Source organism: Ahaetulla prasina, chromosome 6 (assembly GCF_028640845.1).
Source record: "Ahaetulla prasina isolate Xishuangbanna chromosome 6, ASM2864084v1, whole genome shotgun sequence".
NCBI lineage: Eukaryota > Metazoa > Chordata > Lepidosauria > Squamata > Colubridae > Ahaetulla > Ahaetulla prasina.
The window spans coordinates 111,291,868-111,311,675 of record NC_080544.1 but is presented as its reverse complement, the minus strand read 5'-3'; the positions used below and the strand labels follow the sequence as shown (position 1 = coordinate 111,311,675).

The following is a 19,808-nucleotide window of genomic DNA, read 5'->3' as shown; positions in this document are numbered from 1 at the left end:
CGTTTGGAAGATATCGGCCTGGCAGCTCTCCAAGCCTGATAAGGTCTGTGGTTGTAAATTCACCTTGGAAAGACTGTTGTTTGCCAGAACTTTGCTGGATGTGAATGAGAGGAATTCACATGAGCTTAATGAAAAGGGGTTTTGTCGGGACAAGGAGTCGGCTTCGTGCTTTTGGGAAGCCTAGTGTTGTGACCCAGGCCCAAGTAGGTAAACTCAGTCGGTTTAAAAACAAATGAACTTTATTAGAACAGCTGAGAATCAACTCATTCTCAGCGTAGTCCGAACTAAATCAAAGCAAATTCTTCCCTATACAATTCCTCAGTCTTATCATCAACCTTGGTCTTAATTAGGCAAACTGCCAAAGGCCTTTCTTGGCAAAAGTTCAAAAGCGGAAGATGCTGATAAGAAAGAAATGCAGCAAGACAAAGCTATCAATGTTATTTTCCGGCCAAGAGCCCAAATGCCGTTGCTGGTCTTTTAAGCCTTATGAGAGGGGTCAGTCATCTTTTAGCCTTACTCCCGAGTCGTCCTCTTTGCTTTAGTTGCTCTTGCTTTCTGGCAGCTCTTCTCATGCGTACATTAGGAACAGGCTCCTCCTGTTCCTCTGCCTCACTACTGTCAGCCTCTGGAGGCTCCGGAGTCTGCACTTCACTCCCCGATGGCCCTGGCCCCACCTCTGCCTCCGACGCAGAGCCCTCATCCGGGCCTTCCCCAGCCTCCAGGACTGGCCCGTGTTCTTCCCCAGCCTCATCGCTGTCCGACTCCCATTGCCAGCTCTGCAGGCTGCTGGCAGACCAGAACACTCAGGTCAGAACATCCGGTAGCCGACATGCAAGTAAGAACTTGCTCTGTGGGCCGCCTCGTGACTTTATTTACATCTTTGAGTAGTTCAGAGCCAGAAACTAGGGAAGCCAAAGAGATCAACTGAGATCCCTTTGGCCTCAGCCGTTAACATCTAAGCACTGCTTGCCTCTTCTAAAGAACCCAGATCTAATTTTCCGTTTTCTTTCCGCAGAGATAATTTGGAGTGGCTTGCGAGGGCTACGAACTGGGCCAAGTTTACTGCTACAGCCAGCCTGGGGGTCATTCATAAGGTAATAAAACCGAGTTTTTTTAAGTTCCACTGGATTTGATTCCCCCCCCCCTCCCCAGCTTCTCTCAACCTCTCGGTGATCATGAATGATTGAAGTCCTCTTATCTCCAGATTGCAGTTCTGATCTAGCTTTTCAGACAAGGAGGATGCAAGTATTAAGTAGGCGAGAGAGCTTTCTCACATGATACGTAATTTAGAGCAGGGATCTCCAAGCTTGGTCCCTTTAAGACTTGTGGACTTCAACTCCCAGAGTCCCTCAAAGGGACCAAGCTTGGAGACCCCTGATTTAGAGCACTGTACACTTTGGGTTCATTGCACACTGTTTCAGAATTTGGGAACTTGATGTACATTTATTGTGGGAAGTTTTACAAGTCCACATGAGATGAGTGCATTTATGTTTATGGAGATTCTGGGAGAATTTAAAAAAAAATTAATGTGCAAGTTGTGATTGTTAGGAGAAAGCTTATGGTCCCAGGGTATAAGCAATTGCAGGTAGACTTCCACAAAAGAGCCAATTTTTAAGAATTGTTTCATAAACTCAAAATAAAGGAACAGTGCTGGTAATCTTGGTAGAGTTTTTGTTTTATCTTCTATTTAAGAAGTACCTTTTTGGCCCTACTTCTACCTATCAGATACGGTAACTTTTAATACATCCCTTTTTCTCCGAAGAGTTCAGGTTAGTTAAGAAAACAAAGCAACAGGCCTAAAAACAGGGTACTGAAAATAATCATTCCAAAGGTGCTTTTCCAGGAGGCAACTGGACTTTCTTGTATTTTTCTTTTGAAGACGTTTCGCTTCTCCTCCCAGAAGCTTCTTCAGCTCTGACCGGATGGTGGGGAAGGGAAGGATTGATACTCCTTGCAGACAGCTGGTCATTTGCATCCTTTTAGAGGGTCCTTGAGGCCACTTGGAGGTTCATCTATACAATTTGGGAAGAACACCGTTTGAATGGTGTGGGAGAAGGAATGGATTTCCAGAGGAAAAATTGCAGACTACAGGAACCATTTGCACCACTCAGGTGACCCTGAGGATACAGACAAGCCTCCAAGTGGCCTCAAGGACCCTCTGAAAGGATGCAAATGACCAGCTGTCTGCAAGGAATATAAATCCTTCCATTCCCCACTATCCCGTCAGAACTGAAGAAGCTTCTTGGATGAGCAGCGAAATGTCTTCAAAAGAAAAAGAAAGAAAAGTCCAGTTGCCTCCTGAAAAAGCACCTTTGGGTAACCTACAGGTTTTTGAAATCATTATTTTCAATAAAAGTCTGTAGAGATTCTCAGCTCATCCAGGTCATGGGAGAATCTCTACAGACTTACTTTTTTTTTTTAAATTTGCATTTATATCCCGCCCTTCTTCGAAGACTCAGGGCGGCTTACACTATGTCAAGCAATAGTCTTCATCCATTTGTATATTATATACAAAGTCAACTTACTGCCCCCAACAATCTGGGTTCTCATTTTACCTACCTTATAAAGGATGGAAGGCTGAGTCAACCCTGGGCCTGGTGGGACTTGGACCTGCAGTAATTGCAAGCAGCTGCTGTTAATAACAGACTGCATTATTTATTTATTTATTTATTATTTAAATTTGTATACCGCCCTTCTCCCGAAGGACTCAGGGCGGTTCACAGCCAGATAAAATAGACAATAATATTACAATATAAATACTATTAAAATACAATTAAAAAACTTATTCGATTGGCCGAAATTAAAATTTAGAATAAATGATAAAAAAACCATTAAAAAACCCACAAATTTAAAAACTAATCCAGTCCTGCGCAGATGAATAAGTGTGTTTTAAGCTCGCGATGGAAGGTTCGGAGGTCCGGAAGTTGACGAAGTCCTGGGGGGAGTTCGTTCCAGAGGGTGGGAGCCCCCACAGAGAAGGCCCTTTCTCTGGGTGTCGCCAGACGACACTGTCTCGCTGACGGCACCCTGAGGAGTCCCTCTCTGTGAGAGCGCACGGGTCGGTGAGAGGTATTCGGTAGCAGTGGGCGGTCCCGTAAATAGCCCGGCCCTATGCCATTAGCCTGTTGAGCCACCAGAGGCCCTTTACTGAAAATAATGATTTCAAAAACCTGTAGGTTATTTATTTAATGGCTTAATGACTTCTTGGATTTGTAAAGCTGCTCAACTATAGATAGATAGATAGATAGATAGATAGATAGATAGATAGATGGATGGATGGATGGATGGATGGATGGATGGATGGATGGATGATAGGTAGATGGATAGATAGATACACAGAGAGAGAGATGATAGATAGATGATAGATAGATGGATAGATAGATACACAGAGAGAGATGATAGATAGACAGACAGACAGACAGATAAATACAGATAGATAAATGGATAGATGGATGGATGATAGGTAGATGGATAGATACAGAGAGAGAGATGTTAGATAGATGATGGATAGATGGATGGATGGATGGATGGATGGATGGATGGATGGATGGATGATAGGTAGATGGATAGATAGATACACAGAGAGAGAGATGATAGATAGATGATAGATAGATAGATAGATACACAGAGAGAGAGAGATGATAGACAGACAGACAGACAGACAGATAAATACAGATAGATAGATGGATAGATGGATGGATGATAGGTAGATGGATAGATACAGAGAGAGAGATGTTAGATAGATGATGGATAGATAGATAGATAGATGGATGGATGGATGATAGGTAGATGGATAGATAGATAGATAGATAGAGAGAGATGTTAGATAGATGATAGATAGATGGATAGATAGATACAGAGAGAGGGAAAGATGATAGATAGATAGATAGATAGATGGATGGATGGATGGATGGATGGATGGATGGATGATAGGTAGATGGATAGATCGATACAGAGAGAGAGAGATGATAGATAGATGGATAGATAGATAGATACAGAGAGAGATGATAGATAGACAGACAGACAGACAGATAAATACAGATAGATAAATGGATAGATGGATGGATGATAGGTAGATGGATAGATACAGAGAGAGAGATGTTAGATAGATGATGGATAGATAGATAGATAGATGGATGGATGGATGATAGGTAGATGGATAGATAGAGAGAGAGAGAGATGTTAGATAGATGATAGATAGATGGATGGATGGATGGATGGATGGATGGATGGATGGATGGATGGATGGATGATAGGTAGATGGATAGATCGATACAGAGAGAGAGAGATGATAGATAGATAGATAGATAGATAGATAGATAGATAGATATTTGACTGTGTTAAAAGCCACATTCAGCAAAGTAGCCATTTATTGGCCAGGTGCCTGTCGAAAAAATATTTTTTTTTAGAAAAATGCTTGAAGGAGAAAGAGATTGACTTTTCAACATCCTTCTGTTCCGTTCTGGGGGCTTCCTAGGGTCACGAGAAAGAAGCTCTTCAACTGATGGCAACGTACCTGCCCAAAGACACGTCTCCGGGGTCTGCCTATCAGGAAGGGGGCGGCCTCTACGCCTTGGGGCTCATCCACGCCAACCATGGAGGCGACATCATCGACTACCTGCTGAACCAGCTGAAGAATGCCAGCAATGATGTACGTGCCACCAGACCTAATGCAGCTCAAGCAGGCCCTTAGGCCCAGCCAGCCTTGCATTCCTTGGGCTGCTGAGACTTGGCCCAAAGCTCTCTTCCCTATCCTGGAAATTCAAGGTGGAAAATAGACCTCTTAAATCTCAAAATCATTCAAGAGATCTAATGAGGGGTCCTTGATGCTCTCTGAGCTTGCTTGTTTTCTTGCGGACGTTTCATGACCAAACTAGGAAACATCATCGGTGTTAGAAGCGAGTGGGTTTTGCACTCATTGTATATTCTACCATGATGTCATCTAGTTTGGGTCATGAAACTTCTGCAAGAAAACAACCAAGTTCAGAGAGCACCTAAAACCCCATAGTTCTCCTCTTCACAAACTGTCGTGTCCCACTCCTCCGCTGACGGCCGGGTCAGGGAAATCCGAATCAGGCTTGCCTCTGCAGTTCTGCCCAAAGTCCTAGCAAAGTCCTCAGAGCAGGCAGGAGACCAGTAAGTGACTTCAGCAAGATAAGTTCGACTTTGCCTGACTCAGAGACTGCCAGAAAGCAGATCCTTTATATAGGCCATGGGGTGTGGCTCCATGACTCAGCACTCATTAAGGCCTGCCCCTCCCTTCCTTCTGTTGCCTCCGCCTATCCAATCTTCTGATGCGAGGGTCACTCCAATCAGCAGCTGTTGGTAATAAACCCTCCTCAGGCTCACATGCTGTGGAGGAGGGGGAGGGGTCTAGCTGTTCCGTTTGCCTGGGCATGGAGTCAGGGCTGGGGCCGGGAGGTGCTCCTTCTTCTGCAGTTTGTCTGGGCATGGAGCCAGGACTGGGGCCGGGAGGCATACATTCCTCCGTGTTCAGGAGCAGATAAGAAGGCCCCGGCTGCTCTGAGGGCGGGCAAGACACAACACAAACCCCACTCTCTTCTAGCATTGATGATGTTATCCAGTTGGGTAATAAAACTTCTGCAAGAACAAACAAGTCCAGAGAGGATCAAGGACCCTGCAGTTGTCATCCTCCTCCCCTTAAACTCCATTTTCTGTGATTGATGAGGAGAACAGATCTCCTCCTGTCCTGGCCACTTTTTACAGAGGCCCAACTGAAGAGTGTTTTAACAAACTGCATCACGGTTTGGTTTGGTGGCTGCAGTACCTCAGATACAAAGTCCCTACAGAGAGTGGTGAGGACAGCGGAGAAGATTATTTATTTATTTATTTATTTATTTATTTATTTATTTATCAAACTTATATACTGTACCATCTCCTGTAGGACTCAGGGCGGTTCACAGGCATATTAAAAAAACAATATAAAAACAGTATAATAAATAAACATTAAAACCCAGTTAAAACTAAATATTATCATAGCCTGATCACTAAAAAGTAAAAACCAGTAAAACCCCCATTAAAATTTAAACTAAAACATTTTGTTCTTAGGCTAGTCCCGCACGCTGAAATAATAGAGTCTTCAGTTCACGTCTGAAGGTCCGGAGGTCGGGTAGTTGTCGTAATCCCGGAGGAAGCTCATTCCACAGGGCTGGTGCCGCCACAGAGAAGGCCCTCCCCCTGGGGGTCGCCAACCTACATTGTTTGGTCGACGGCACCCTGAGGAGGCCCACTCTGTGGGAGCGCACAGGTCGTTGGGAGGCAGTCGGCAGCAGAAGGCGGTCTCAAGGTATCGGTCCTAAGCCATGGAGCGCTTTAAAGATGGTAACCAAAACCTTGAATTGCACCCGGAAGACTACCGGTAGCCAGTGTAGGCCGCGCAGGATAGGTGTTATATGGGAGCAGCGCGGTGCTCCCTCTATCACCCGCGCGGCCGCATTCTGGACTAACTGGAGCCTCCGGGTGCTCTTCAAGGGGAGCCCCATGTAGAGAGCATTGCAATAGTCCAGGCGGGAAGTGACGAGGGCGTGAGTGACCGTGCGCAGATTATCCCCTTATTCAGGATGCTGCTTGTAACCGTTATGTGCTTAGAGCTCGAAGCGTTGTTAGAGACCCCCGACACCCACTTGAGGGCCTGTTTCTGTTGCTCCCCTCTGGGAGGGGGTTTCAAAGGATTTCTAGCAGGACTACCAGATTCTTTGTTCCTGATGGTGTCCGCCTGGTAAACTTGCAAGATTCATTTTTCTCGCCATGTACATGTAGACATACGAACTGGACTATGTTGTTTCTCTGTCATATGTGTGTGTATGTGCATAATGGTTGATTAGTCTACATACAAAGTGACATAAAGTTTCTAGTCTTCTCCTATCCTATCCTATATCCTATCCCCGTGATGGTGGCGAACCTATGGCACTAGGTAGTGCCATAGAGTAATGAGTAATGAAACCATAGAGACCTATGTAGGCCTTTCTGCTGGCACGCGACCCCTCGCCCCAGCTGAGCTGTATATACATCCAACAGGAACAGGAAGTGCCTCACAGGGGCAGATAAATCCTAGAGAGGCAGGAAATGCATCACTGAACAATGGAGATGAATGCTAGAGAGGACTAAACCTGCATACAAGTCAGAGCACACATGTGCAGGGGATGTGTCATGCGTGCATTGTATTATAGGTGTGGGCACGCGCACGTGTGCTGTTGTGCAAGCGTGCGCACGCTTTCGGCACGCAAGTGCAAAAAGTTTAGCCATCACTGTCCTCTTCTATCGTATCCTACTCTATTCTGATTTCCCAGATTCCAGTCTATTCCCAGATTTGGCTGCCTTCTCTCTGGAATTGGAGCATCAATTGGTCCTCTTGCTTATTCTTATTTTATCGTTTTGGCAGATTGTCCGCCATGGGGGAAGCCTGGGGCTCGGCTTGGCTGCCATGGGAACGGCACGCCAAGATGTCTATGACCTTCTGAAAACCAACCTCTACCAAGACGACGCAGTGACAGGTCAGTTAGCTCTAAGACATCCGTATTTCTTGGACTGCGTGATTTTGTGTTATAACCGTTCAAACTTACAGCGCTGGAAAAAGTGACTTACGACCATTTTTCACACGTACGACCTTTGCAGCATCCCCATGATCAGTGGGATCTAATGCAGATGCTTGGCAACTGACTCATACTTACGACCGTTGCTATGTCCCAAGGTCACGTCAATCCCCTTTTTGCGACCTTCTGACAAACAAAGTCAATGGGAGAAGCCGGATTCATTTAACAACTAGGTCACTTAACTTATCCACGGCAGTGATTCACTTAAACAACCGAGGCAAGAAAGGTTGTAAAATGGGGCAAGTCTCACTTAAACAAACGTCCCGCTCAACGACAGAAATGTGGGACTCAATTGTGGTCGTACGTCGAGGACTAGCTGTACTGGAAGAGTCGATTCTCAGGCTGGCTGCAGTTATTTAGGACAGGGGTCTCCAACCTTGGCAACTTGAAGACTTGTGGACTTCAACTCCCAGAATTCCTCAGCCAGCTTTGCTGGCTGAGGGATTCTGGGAGTTGAAGTCCACAAGTCTTCAAGTTGCCAAGGTTGGAGACCCCTGATTTAGGAGAATTAGAGGAGAAAAGCCAGAATTATGTGTGATTTATTTTATGTATCAAATTTTAAAACCACCCATCTCCCTGTAAATCATACATACCATATTTTTCAGTGTATAAGACGCACTTCCTCCCCCCAAAGGTGGGTGAAAATGTCTACAGTGAATGTTGCTGAAGCCCCGCCCACCCACCCACCCGCACCTTTTGGCCTCTGCCTCCCAGCAGTTTGCCTCCTTGCAGCAAACAGCAAACAGCCTGGTTAGCACGAGCGGCTGATTAGTGGTTGGATCTGCCTCCCGGAATACCGCCTATCAGCTGTTCCAGGCTGCAGGGGATCACCAACCCCCATCGCCGCCTCCATTGCATGCCCCATTTTTTGGCCTGTTCCAGGGTTATCGCCTATCCCCGCCGCCTGGAACGAGTCAAAAATGGGGCGCGCAGGGGCCAAAAACGGCAGCGGTGATGGGTGATGACAATCCCCGCAGCCTGGAATAGCTGATAGGAGCTATTCTGGGAGGCTGATCCAACCGCCAATCAGCTGCTGTGCTGAAGCTGACCAGGCTGTTTGCTGTAAGGAGGCAAATTGCTGGGAGGCAGATTTTTTCCCCCCTTGTTTTCCTCCCCAAAAGCTAGGTGCGTCTTATAGTTCAGAGCGTCTTATAGTCCGAAAAATACAGTAATTTCTTCTCTAATTCTGGCTGAGGAACGGCCGACTTAAGAGTCTTTTCAGATCAAAAAGGTTCATCTGCCTGTATTCTGCTTTATTCTTTCCCACCCGCAAAGGTGAAGCAGCCGGTTTGGCTCTGGGCCTGGTGATGCTGGGATCTAAAAATGCCCAGGCTATTGAGGACATGGTGGGATACGCCCAGGAAACCCAGCACGAGAAGATCTTACGGGGCTTAGCGGTTGGCATCGCCCTGGTGATGTATGGGAGGATGGAGGAAGCCGACGCCCTCATAGAGAGCCTCTGCAGAGATAAGGTGGGTCCTTTTCTCTCCTTTGATGTTCTTGCTTTTCTTTAGAAGAAAGTGTTAAAAGTTTGACTTTGGAGCATCCACCCTTCTGCCCTCTGGAGAATGAGTAGGGATTGCCAAGAGCTGTTTGGTTTGGCGGTTAAAGCACCAGGCTAGAAAGCAGGGGACCATGAGTTCAAGTCACGCCTTAAACCATGAAAACCAGTTGTATGACTTTGGGCCAATCATCAGGAGACGGGGAGTTCTAATCCGGCCTTAGGCATGAAAGGCAGTTATGTGACTTTGGGCCAATCATCAGGAGATGGGGAGTTCTAGTCCCACCTTAGGCAGGAAAGCCAGTTATGTGACTTTGGGCCAATCACCAAGAGACTGGGAGTTCTAATCCGGCCTTAAGCATGAAAGCCAGTTATGTGACTTTGGGCCAATCATCAGGAGACGGGGAGTTCTAGTCCCACCTTAGGCGTGAAAGCCAGTTATGTGACTTTGGGCCAATCATCAGGAGACGGGGAGTTCTAGTCCCGCCTTAAGCATGAAAGCCAGTTATGTGACTTTGGGCCAATCACCAGGAGACGGGGAATTCTAGTCCCGCCTTAGGCATGAAAGCCAGTTATGTGACTTTGGGCCAATCATCAGGAGACGGGGAGTTCTAGTCCCGCTTTAGGCATGAAAGCCAGTTATGTGACTTTGGGCCAATCACCAAGAGACTGGGAGTTCTAATCCGGCCTTAGGCATGAAAGTCAGTTATGTGACTTTGGGCCAATCATCAGGAGACGGGGAGTTCTAGTCTCGCCTTAAGCATGAAAGCCAGTTTTGTGACTTTGGGCCAATCATCAGGAGAGGGGGAGTTCTAGTCCGCTTAGGCATGAAAGCCAGTTATGTGACTTTGGGCCAATCACCAGGAGACGGGGAGTTCTAGTCCCGCCTTAGGCATGAAAGGCAGTTATGTGACTTTGGGCCAATCACCAAGAGACGGGGAGTTCTAATCCGGCCTTAGGCATGAAAGCCAGTTATGTGACTTTGGACCAATCATCAGGAGATGGGAGTTCTAGTCCGCCTTAGGCATGAAAGCCAGTTATGTGACTTCGGGCCAATCACCAAGAGACTGGGAGTTCTAGTCCCGCCTTAGGCATGAAAGCCAGTTATGTGACTTTGGGCCAATCATCAGGAGACGGGGAGTTCTAGTCCCGCCTTAAGCATGAAAGCCAGTTATGTGACTTTGGGCCAATCATCAGGAGACGGGGAGTTCTAGTCCCGCCTTAAGCATGAAAGCCAGTTTTGTGACTTTGGGCCAATCATCAGGAGACGGGGAGTTCTAGTCCCGCCTTAGGCATGAAAGCCAGTTATGTGACTTTGGGCCAATCATCAGGAGACGGGGAGTTCTAGTCCCGCCTTAAGCATGAAAGCCAGTTATGTGACTTTGGGCCAATCATCAGGAGACGGGGAGTTCTAGTCCCGCCTTAGGCATGAAAGCCAGTTATGTGACTTTGGGCCAATCATCAGGAGACGGGGAGTTCTAGTCCCACCTTAGGCGTGAAAGCCAGTTATGTGACTTTGGGCCAATCATCAGGAGACGGGGAGTTCTAGTCCCGCCTTAAGCATGAAAGCCAGTTATGTGACTTTGGGCCAATCACCAGGAGACGGGGAATTCTAGTCCCGCCTTAGGCATGAAAGCCAGTTATGTGACTTTGGGCCAATCATCAGGAGACGGGGAGTTCTAGTCCCGCTTTAGGCATGAAAGCCAGTTATGTGACTTTGGGCCAATCACCAAGAGACTGGGAGTTCTAATCCGGCCTTAGGCATGAAAGTCAGTTATGTGACTTTGGGCCAATCATCAGGAGACGGGGAGTTCTAGTCCCGCCTTAAGCATGAAAGCCAGTTTTGTGACTTTGGGCCAATCATCAGGAGAGGGGGAGTTCTAGTCCCGCTTTAGGCATGAAAGCCAGTTATGTGACTTCGGGCCAATCACCAAGAGACTGGGAGTTCTAGTCCCGCCTTAGGCATGAAAGCCAGTTATGTGACTTTGGGCCAATCACCAAGAGACTGGGAGTTCTAATCCGCCTTAGGCATGAAAGGCAGTTGTGTGACTTTGGACCAATCATCAGGAGATGGGGAGTTCTAGTCCCCCCTTAGGCATGAAAGCCAGTTATGTGACTTTGGGCCAATCACCAAGAGACTGGGAGTTCTAGTCCCGCCTTAGGCATGAAAGCCAGTTATGTGACTTTGGGCCAATCATCAGGAGACGGGGAGTTCTAGTCCCGCCTTAAGCATGAAAGCCAGTTATGTGACTTTGGGCCAATCATCAGGAGACGGGGAGTTCTAGTCCTGCCTTAGGCATGAAAGCCAGTTTTGTGACTTTGGGCCAATCATCAGGAGACGGGGAGTTCTAGTCCCGCCTTAGGCATGAAAGCCAGTTATGTGACTTTGGGCCAATCATCAGGAGACGGGGAGTTCTAGTCCCGCCTTAAGCATGAAAGCCAGTTATGTGACTTTGGGCCAATCATCAGGAGACGGGGAGTTCTAGTCCCGCCTTAGGCATGAAAGCCAGTTATGTGACTTTGGGCCAATCATCAGGAGACGGGGAGTTCTAGTCCCACCTTAGGCGTGAAAGCCAGTTATGTGACTTTGGGCCAATCATCAGGAGACGGGGAGTTCTAGTCCCGCCTTAAGCATGAAAGCCAGTTATGTGACTTTGGGCCAATCACCAGGAGACGGGGAATTCTAGTCCCGCCTTAGGCATGAAAGCCAGTTATGTGACTTTGGGCCAATCATCAGGAGACGGGGAGTTCTAGTCCCGCTTTAGGCATGAAAGCCAGTTATGTGACTTTGGGCCAATCACCAAGAGACTGGGAGTTCTAATCCGGCCTTAGGCATGAAAGTCAGTTATGTGACTTTGGGCCAATCATCAGGAGACGGGGAGTTCTAGTCCCGCCTTAAGCATGAAAGCCAGTTTTGTGACTTTGGGCCAATCATCAGGAGAGGGGGAGTTCTAGTCCCGCTTTAGGCATGAAAGCCAGTTATGTGACTTCGGGCCAATCACCAAGAGACTGGGAGTTCTAGTCCCGCCTTAGGCATGAAAGCCAGTTATGTGACTTTGGGCCAATCACCAAGAGACTGGGAGTTCTAATCCGGCCTTAGGCATGAAAGGCAGTTATGTGACTTTGGACCAATCATCAGGAGATGGGGAGTTCTAGTCCCGCCTTAGGCATGAAAGCCAGTTATGTGACTTTGGGCCAATCACCAAGAGACTGGGAGTTCTAGTCCCGCCTTAGGCATGAAAGCCAGTTATGTGACTTTGGGCCAATCATCAGGAGACGGGGAGTTCTAGTCCCGCCTTAAGCATGAAAGCCAGTTATGTGACTTTGGGCCAATCATCAGGAGACGGGGAGTTCTAGTCCCGCCTTAAGCATGAAAGCCAGTTTTGTGACTTTGGGCCAATCATCAGGAGACGGGGAGTTCTAGTCCCGCCTTAGGCATGAAAGCCAGTTATGTGACTTTGGGCCAATCATCAGGAGACGGGGAGTTCTAGTCCCGCCTTAAGCATGAAAGCCAGTTATGTGACTTTGGGCCAATCATCAGGAGACGGGGAGTTCTAGTCCCGCTTTAGGCATGAAATCCAGTTATGTGACTTTGGGCCAATCATCAGGAGACGGGGAGTTCTAATCCGGCCTTAGGCATGAAAGCCAGTTATGTGACTTTGGGCCAATCATCAGGAGACGGGGAGTTCTAGTCCCGCCTTAAGCATGAAAGCCAGTTTTGTGACTTTGGGCCAATCATCAGGAGACGGGGAGTTCTAGTCCCGCCTTAGGCATGAAAGCCAGTTATGTGACTTTGGGCCAATCATCAGGAGACGGGGAGTTCTAATCCGGCCTTAGGCATGAAAGGCAGTTATGTGACTTTGGACCAATCATCAGGAAACTGGGAGTTCTAGTCCCGCCTTAGGCATGAAAGCCAGTTATGTGACTTTGGGCCAATCATCAGGAGACGGGGAGTTCTAGTCCGCTTTAGGCATGAAAGCCAGTTATGTGACTTTGGGCCAATCACCAAGAGACTGGGAGTTCTAATCCGGCCTTAGGCATGAAAGTCAGTTATGTGACTTTGGGCCAATCATCAGGAGACGGGGAGTTCTAGTCTCGCCTTAAGCATGAAAGCCAGTTTTGTGACTTTGGGCCAATCATCAGGAGAGGGGGAGTTCTAGTCCCGCTTTAGGCATGAAAGCCAGTTATGTGACTTCGGGCCAATCACCAAGAGACTGGGAGTTCTAGTCCCACCTTAGGCATGAAAGCCAGTTATGTGACTTCGGGCCAATCACCAAGAGACTGGGAGTTCTAATCCGGCCTTAGGCATGAAAGCCAGTTATGTGACTTTGGGCCAATCATCAGGAGATGGGGAGTTCTAGTCCCGCCTTAGGCATGAAAGCCAGGTGACTTTGGGCCAATCTCCAAGAGACTGTAAGTTCTACTCCCGCCTTAGCGTGAAAGCTAATTGGGTGACTTTGGTCCAATGTCTAGGAGACAGCGAGTTCTAGTCCCGCCTTAAGCATGAAAGCCAGTTATGTGACTTTGGGCCAATCATCAGGAGACGGGGAGTTCTAGTCCCGCTTTAGGCATGAAATCCAGTTATGTGACTTTGGGCCAATCATCAGGAGACGGGGAGTTCTAATCCGGCCTTAGGCATGAAAGCCAGTTATGTGACTTTGGGCCAATCATCAGGAGACGGGGAGTTCTAGTCCCGCCTTAAGCATGAAAGCCAGTTTTGTGACTTTGGGCCAATCATCAGGAGACGGGGAGTTCTAGTCCCGCCTTAGGCATGAAAGCCAGTTATGTGACTTTGGGCCAATCATCAGGAGACGGGGAGTTCTAGTCCGGCTTTAGGCATGAAAGCCAGTTATGTGACTTTGGGCCAATCATCAGGAGACGGGGAGTTCTAGTCCCGCCTTAGGCATGAAAGGCAGGTTGGTGACTCTGGACCAGTCCCTCTCTCTCAGTCTAACTGAGTGGGGGGGAAATTGCAGAAAACATAAGAAAACACAGCTTAATCGAGAAATCACCAGGAAGAAAACAAAGCTCCCACCAACACTGACAGGGCAAGCCATATACACAGAGCAAACTCCCCTCCTTTCTAGCCCTGATGATGTAGTCTAGTTGGGTAGTAAAACGTCCGGAAGGAAACCACAAACTTCAAAAAGCACCAAGGACCACATTATTTCAACTCTAAATTACAAATATTCTCTTCGATCGATTTCCAATAAATCTGTTAGTTTACTTCAGTCAACTCTTCCTTGGCAGGTCTTTGGATAAAGAACTTTCCAGGTCTTGCTGGAGATTGAGCGGTGGGCAAAACCATTATTAGGGCCCTGAATTTTCTTCTGTTTTTCCCCCTCGCAATGAAATTTATAAAGCTTTCCTTTTTTCCAGGACCCAATTCTCCGCCGTTCGGGGATGTATACTGTGGCAATGGCTTACTGCGGATCAGGAAACAACAAAGCAATCCGACGCCTGTTACACGTGGCGGTGAGTGCTCCTTACTCTGGAGTAAACCATAGGAGAATTGAGATAGAAAGTGAAATGAAGCATATTTGACTATTAGTAGCTGAGGTTAGTGGCTGGGCTGTTGGTCTGAGCACCAAGCTTGCAATTTGGTTGCAAACGTTTTGTCACCATTCAAGGTCTCTTGTGGCTCAGACTGCTTGTGCAGTCTGTTATTGTGGGCCTCTGTGTCTCAGACTGCTAATGCAGTCTGTTATTAACAGCAGCTGCCTGCAATTACTGCAGGTTCTAGTCCCACCAGGCCCAAGGTTGACTCAGCCTTCCATCCTTTATAAGGTAGGTAAAATGAGGACCCAGATTGTTGGGGGGGCAATAAGTTGACTTTGTATAGAAATATACAAATAGGATGAAGACTATTGCTAATATAGTGTAAGCCGCCCTGAGTCTTCGGAGAAGGGCGGGATATAAATGCAAATAAAAAAAAAAAGGTCACATCGTCAGTGCGTTTTGAATTGTTAATTGGGATGTTTTTAAGTGTTTGTTTATTTTTATTTATTTAATTATTTAATTTATATTATTATGTTATTTGGTTGTAAAATGTTTTTATTATTTATTTATTTATTTATTTACATTTATATCCCGCCCTTCTCCGAAGACTCAGGGTGGCTTACAGTGTGTAAGGCAATAGTCTCATTCTATTTGTATATTTACAAAGTCAACTTATTGCCCCCCCCAACAATCTGGGTCCTCATTTTACCTACCTTATAAAGGATGGAAGGCTGAGTCAACCTTGGGCCTGGTGGGACTTGAACCTGCAGTAATTGCAAGCAGCTGTGTTCTAATAACAGGCTTCTTACCAGCCTGAGCTACCACGACCCTATTAGTGTTTTTAATTGTAATTTAGTTTTTGTTTTTGTTTAATTCTAAGCCACCCAGAGTCATTGACTAAGAGGGGCGGCTATAGAAATCGAATGAATGAATTGTGGTCAATTAATTGTTCTGCAACAAAAGCAACATATCTGACAGCACCCTGTCTTCCAGATATTGCATTAAACTATGGTTTAAAACCCACTTTAGACCATAGTTACTAATTTGGCAGCTGGTTGCTTTTTTTTTGTCAGTGGGAAATTAATTAGAGGGGACATTTCCTTATCACCAGCTTAGCGTGATAAGCCTCAGAAGTGAAACTACATCAGTGGTGAAATGTAAAATTTGTTACTACCGGTTCTGTGGGCGTGGCTTGGTGGGAGATAATGTGACTGGGTGGGTGTGGCCAACTTTTTTTTTACTTTTAAAAGCATTTTAAAAGCATTGTTAAAAAATGCTTTTAAAAGGCTCTGACGATCCCAGCTGAGTTGTGCGATCATCAGAGGCTTTTTTTTTTTTAACTTTTAAAAGCATTTTTTCGGCTCGAGAAAAAACGCTTTTAAAAGGGGGGGGAAGGGATTTTTCCTACCGGTTCTCCGAACCACCCGCTGCCATCGCTACCGGATTGGACGATCCGGTCCGTACCAGGAGCATTTCACCCCTGAACTACATATTTTAATTATATTCATAATTACAAAGAGCCATTTCCAGGTTAGCATTGAAGAGACTCATTAAATAAGGAATAAAAATTACTTTTCGAACCAACCCATAGCAATTTTATTTCAGCTGAACTAATCTAGTCCAAAAGTTTCAAATCCTGTTCATGAATTTGACTTGTCTCTAATAAATGCTTTAGATGAGCGATTTCCATATATTTAGCCTATTTTAATTTTATTTTTTCCCTCATAGGTTAGCGACGTCAACGATGATGTGAGGCGAGCGGCTGTTGAATCTCTGGGCTTTATTTTGTTCAGGTACGAGCGCCGTTTTCAGCAACCTGGTAGGACCCAAAAAGTTTTCTCTTGACGTTCTTGAGTATTCCTTTTTTTCTTTTCTGCTATGTAAACTGATAACATTTTTGCTGATATTGGGTTGGAAGCTTCTTCCAAGGGCGGTCTCCAAGCTTTATTTTTTATTTATTTTTATTTATTTATTTGTCAAACACAACAATATATATAAGTATAAGCATGAAATAACCATACGAATTGGATACAACCAAAGGGAACATTAGGACAGGGACGATAGGCACGCTGGTGCTCTTATGCACGCCCCTTGCAGACCTCTTAGGAATGGGGTGAGGTCAATAGTAGACAGTCTTTGGTTAAAGCTTTGGGGATTTTGGGAAGAGACCACAGAGTCAGGTAGTGTGTTCCAAGCATTAACAACTCTGTTACTGAAGTCATATTTTCTACAATCAAGATTGGAGCGGTTCACGTTAAATTTAAATCTGTTGTGTGCTCGTGTATTGTTGTGGTTGAAGCTGAAGTAGTCTTCGACAGGAAGGACATTGTAGCAGATGATTTTATGAGTTATACTCAGGTCATGCCGAAGGCAGCGGAGTTCTAAATTTTCTAAACCCAGGATTTCAAGTCTGGTGGCATAAGGTATTTTGTTGTGATCAGAGGAGTGGAGAACTCTTCTTGTAAAATATTTCTGGACACGCTCAATTGTATTCATGTATTAATATAAGCTGCATTAGATGACGGTACCTTGGTGCTTCAGCAGAACTTTGGTACCCAAAGACACTGGTATGTGCCAAAGTCTTAAAGTTGCCAAGTTTGGAGATTCCTGGTGTTGGAAGGAAAATCCATCTGGTTCAATTCCAAGCCGGGAGAAAGACGCTGGAAACAGCATGGAGGCTGATTGGAAAGAAAGGTTCTGTTGATTGGTGAACAGAACCACCAACCACGTGATTCTGGGACAGCTGACAAAATGGAGTTTAGAGTGGGTGGGTTTTTATACCTTCTGGATTCCTGTGGGGGTTATGTAGGGGTCATAGCTGGTTCTATAGGCAAAGAGGAAATGCAGATCCTAGGTTTTCGAGCTAATCTTGTCAACCTTTTGTTTGTTGCTTATCGGGAGTCTCTGTCTGACCCAGTCTTTCTGAATGGATTACCAATTCTGCATTTCTAAAAACTGGCCTACTCATTTTCTGCTTGGGGCAGGGAAGCTGGTTTCTGCCTCCCTTAAGATTTTTTTTTTCATTTCTCCTTTACGGGAAATATTTTATCCTACCTTTTTTAATATTTCCCAAAATATTTCATTCTTTGGTGTGGGGGGAGACTTCTCACAATTGTATAGCAGCTAGGTGCTTTTCTGGGGGAGCATCAGCCACTAGGCACTATTGTTCATGCCCAGGTTACTACAAGGTACTCTAGGTAGAGCTGCCTTTGTACCAGGTCTGAACCCTGCAGCTGGTTGCAGAATGTGGTGACCAAGTTGTTTTTGGGAGCATTCAGCTGGTTGGATGACTTTGAAACAGTTGCTCTCCACAGGGTTGTTGTGGTGGAGAAAATAGGGCCCAGGAGCTTGAGATGCACAATTAAAGGCAGATAAAAATCTGATAATGGATAACTCCAAAGAGCTGTCTTTTTGTATTGTTTTTATAGACTCGGCCCGCGTGAATAAGAGACGGTTGAAATGATTTCGTTGGCGGTTCCGTCCATTTCAATGCATGTCTTGGTTTATGATTTTAAATTTTAATTATGAGCTGCTTTGAAGCCTTCCAAGTTCTCATTTTACACAAGCATTCGTATTTTATGAGAAGGCTAGGTAAATGTTTTAGTGGCAAATAATGCAGAATTTTGCGCTCTTCGCTTCAGAGTTGTACTTTGGACGATTGGACAAACTGGCAGATTTGACGTCTGGGAGATTTAATTTGCTAGAGACCCCCAAGTTTACATACTTCAAGGCTTGCATGGATGTAAGGATGAATGGACGGTTGGAGAAGGTTGTGTGAAATTTGAAGACCCTCCTGCATCTGCCTCTGCAATTTGAGAATAATTCTCACGGAAAATTTCTATTGCCCGCAATGGATTTGAGTGCATGAAAACATTTTATGACGTTATAGTATATGCTGCATATCAGGCACTATTGATCAGTTTGTATCATGCTGGCTGAGGAATTCTGGGGGTTGAAGTCCACAAAGGTGCCAAGTTAGAATTAGAATCACTAGACATTAGAATAACAGAGTTGGAAGGTCTTCTAGTCCCACCCTCTGTTTAAGCAAGAAACCCTATCCCGTTTCAGACAAATGGTTGTCCAGCCTCTTCTTAAAAACTTCCAGTGTTGAAGCACCCACAACTTCTGGAGGCAGGTTGTTCCACTGATTAATTGTTTTCACTGTTAGGAAATTTCTCCTTAATTCTAGGTTGCTTCTCTCCTTGATTAATTTCCATCCATTGCTTCTTGTCCTGCCTTCAGGTGCTTTGGAGAATAGGTGGACCCTATTCTTCTTTGTGGCAGCCCCTCAAATATTGGAAGACTGCTATCATGTCACTCCTAGTCCTTCTCTTCATTAAAGTAGACATACCCAATTCCTCCAACCGTTCTTCGTATGTTTTATCCTCCAGTCCCCTAATTATCTTTGTTGCTCTTCTCTGCACTCTTTGTAGAGTCTCAACATCTTTTTTACATCGTGGCGACCAAAACTGGATGCCATATTCCAAGTGTGGCCTTCCCAAGGCCTTATAAAGTGGTATGAACACTTCACGTGATCTTGAGTCTATCCCTCTGTTTATGCAGCCTAGAAATTTGGAGACTTGTGGGTTAATTGATAGCTCTCTGGATTTCTTGTGGAATTCCGGTTTGTGCAGGTAATCATCCACTTACGATTGGTTGCTTAGTGACTGTTTGAAGTTATGACAGAACCCCCCCAAAAAAGGTACTGTACCTATGACCTGGTTCCAAAGTTCTAATAGATGGCTTTGTGACCAGACTGCATTTATGGCTATTTGTACTCTTCCAAACTCATGTGACCACAATTTACAACATTTTTACCATTGCAACCGTCATAAATAGGAACCAGTTGCCAAGTGTCTGAATATTGATCACAACAAAGAATGCTGCAACGGTCGTAAGTCTGAAAAAAATGGTGCTAAGTCACTTTTTTTTTCTAGTGCCGTCGTAACTTTGAACGGTCACTAAACAAATGGCTGCACGTATCTAGTCCCAAACTGATATTTTTTTTCCCCTCTCCTCTCATACCCTGTATTGGCAGCAGAGGTCTCCTCAGAGCCGTTGTAGTAGTTGGGTGGCCTTGCTCAGCCGTAAGCGGCTATCATTCAAGGCAACCGATGCTGTTTAGAAGTGTCTGTGTATACATACACGCAAAAGGACACATTCCAGACACTCCTTCCATGTTTCCAGGGATTTTT

The 19,808-nt window shown here is 45.7% G+C and overlaps 1 protein-coding gene across 1 annotated transcript in view; it reads left to right on the top strand.

The window, feature by feature from the left end:
• The window catches only part of PSMD1 (proteasome 26S subunit, non-ATPase 1), a 162,367-nt gene that overhangs the window by 24,982 nt on the left and 117,577 nt on the right, over nucleotides 1-19,808 (top strand). Inside the window, exons 11-16 of the mRNA XM_058188640.1 lie at nucleotides 1,016-1,094; nucleotides 4,478-4,651; nucleotides 7,403-7,514; nucleotides 8,889-9,085; nucleotides 14,494-14,589; nucleotides 16,342-16,406. Of these exons, the coding sequence (XP_058044623.1) occupies nucleotides 1,016-1,094; nucleotides 4,478-4,651; nucleotides 7,403-7,514; nucleotides 8,889-9,085; nucleotides 14,494-14,589; nucleotides 16,342-16,406 (723 nt within the window). The remainder of the gene's footprint in view (nucleotides 1-1,015; nucleotides 1,095-4,477; nucleotides 4,652-7,402; nucleotides 7,515-8,888; nucleotides 9,086-14,493; nucleotides 14,590-16,341; nucleotides 16,407-19,808) is intronic.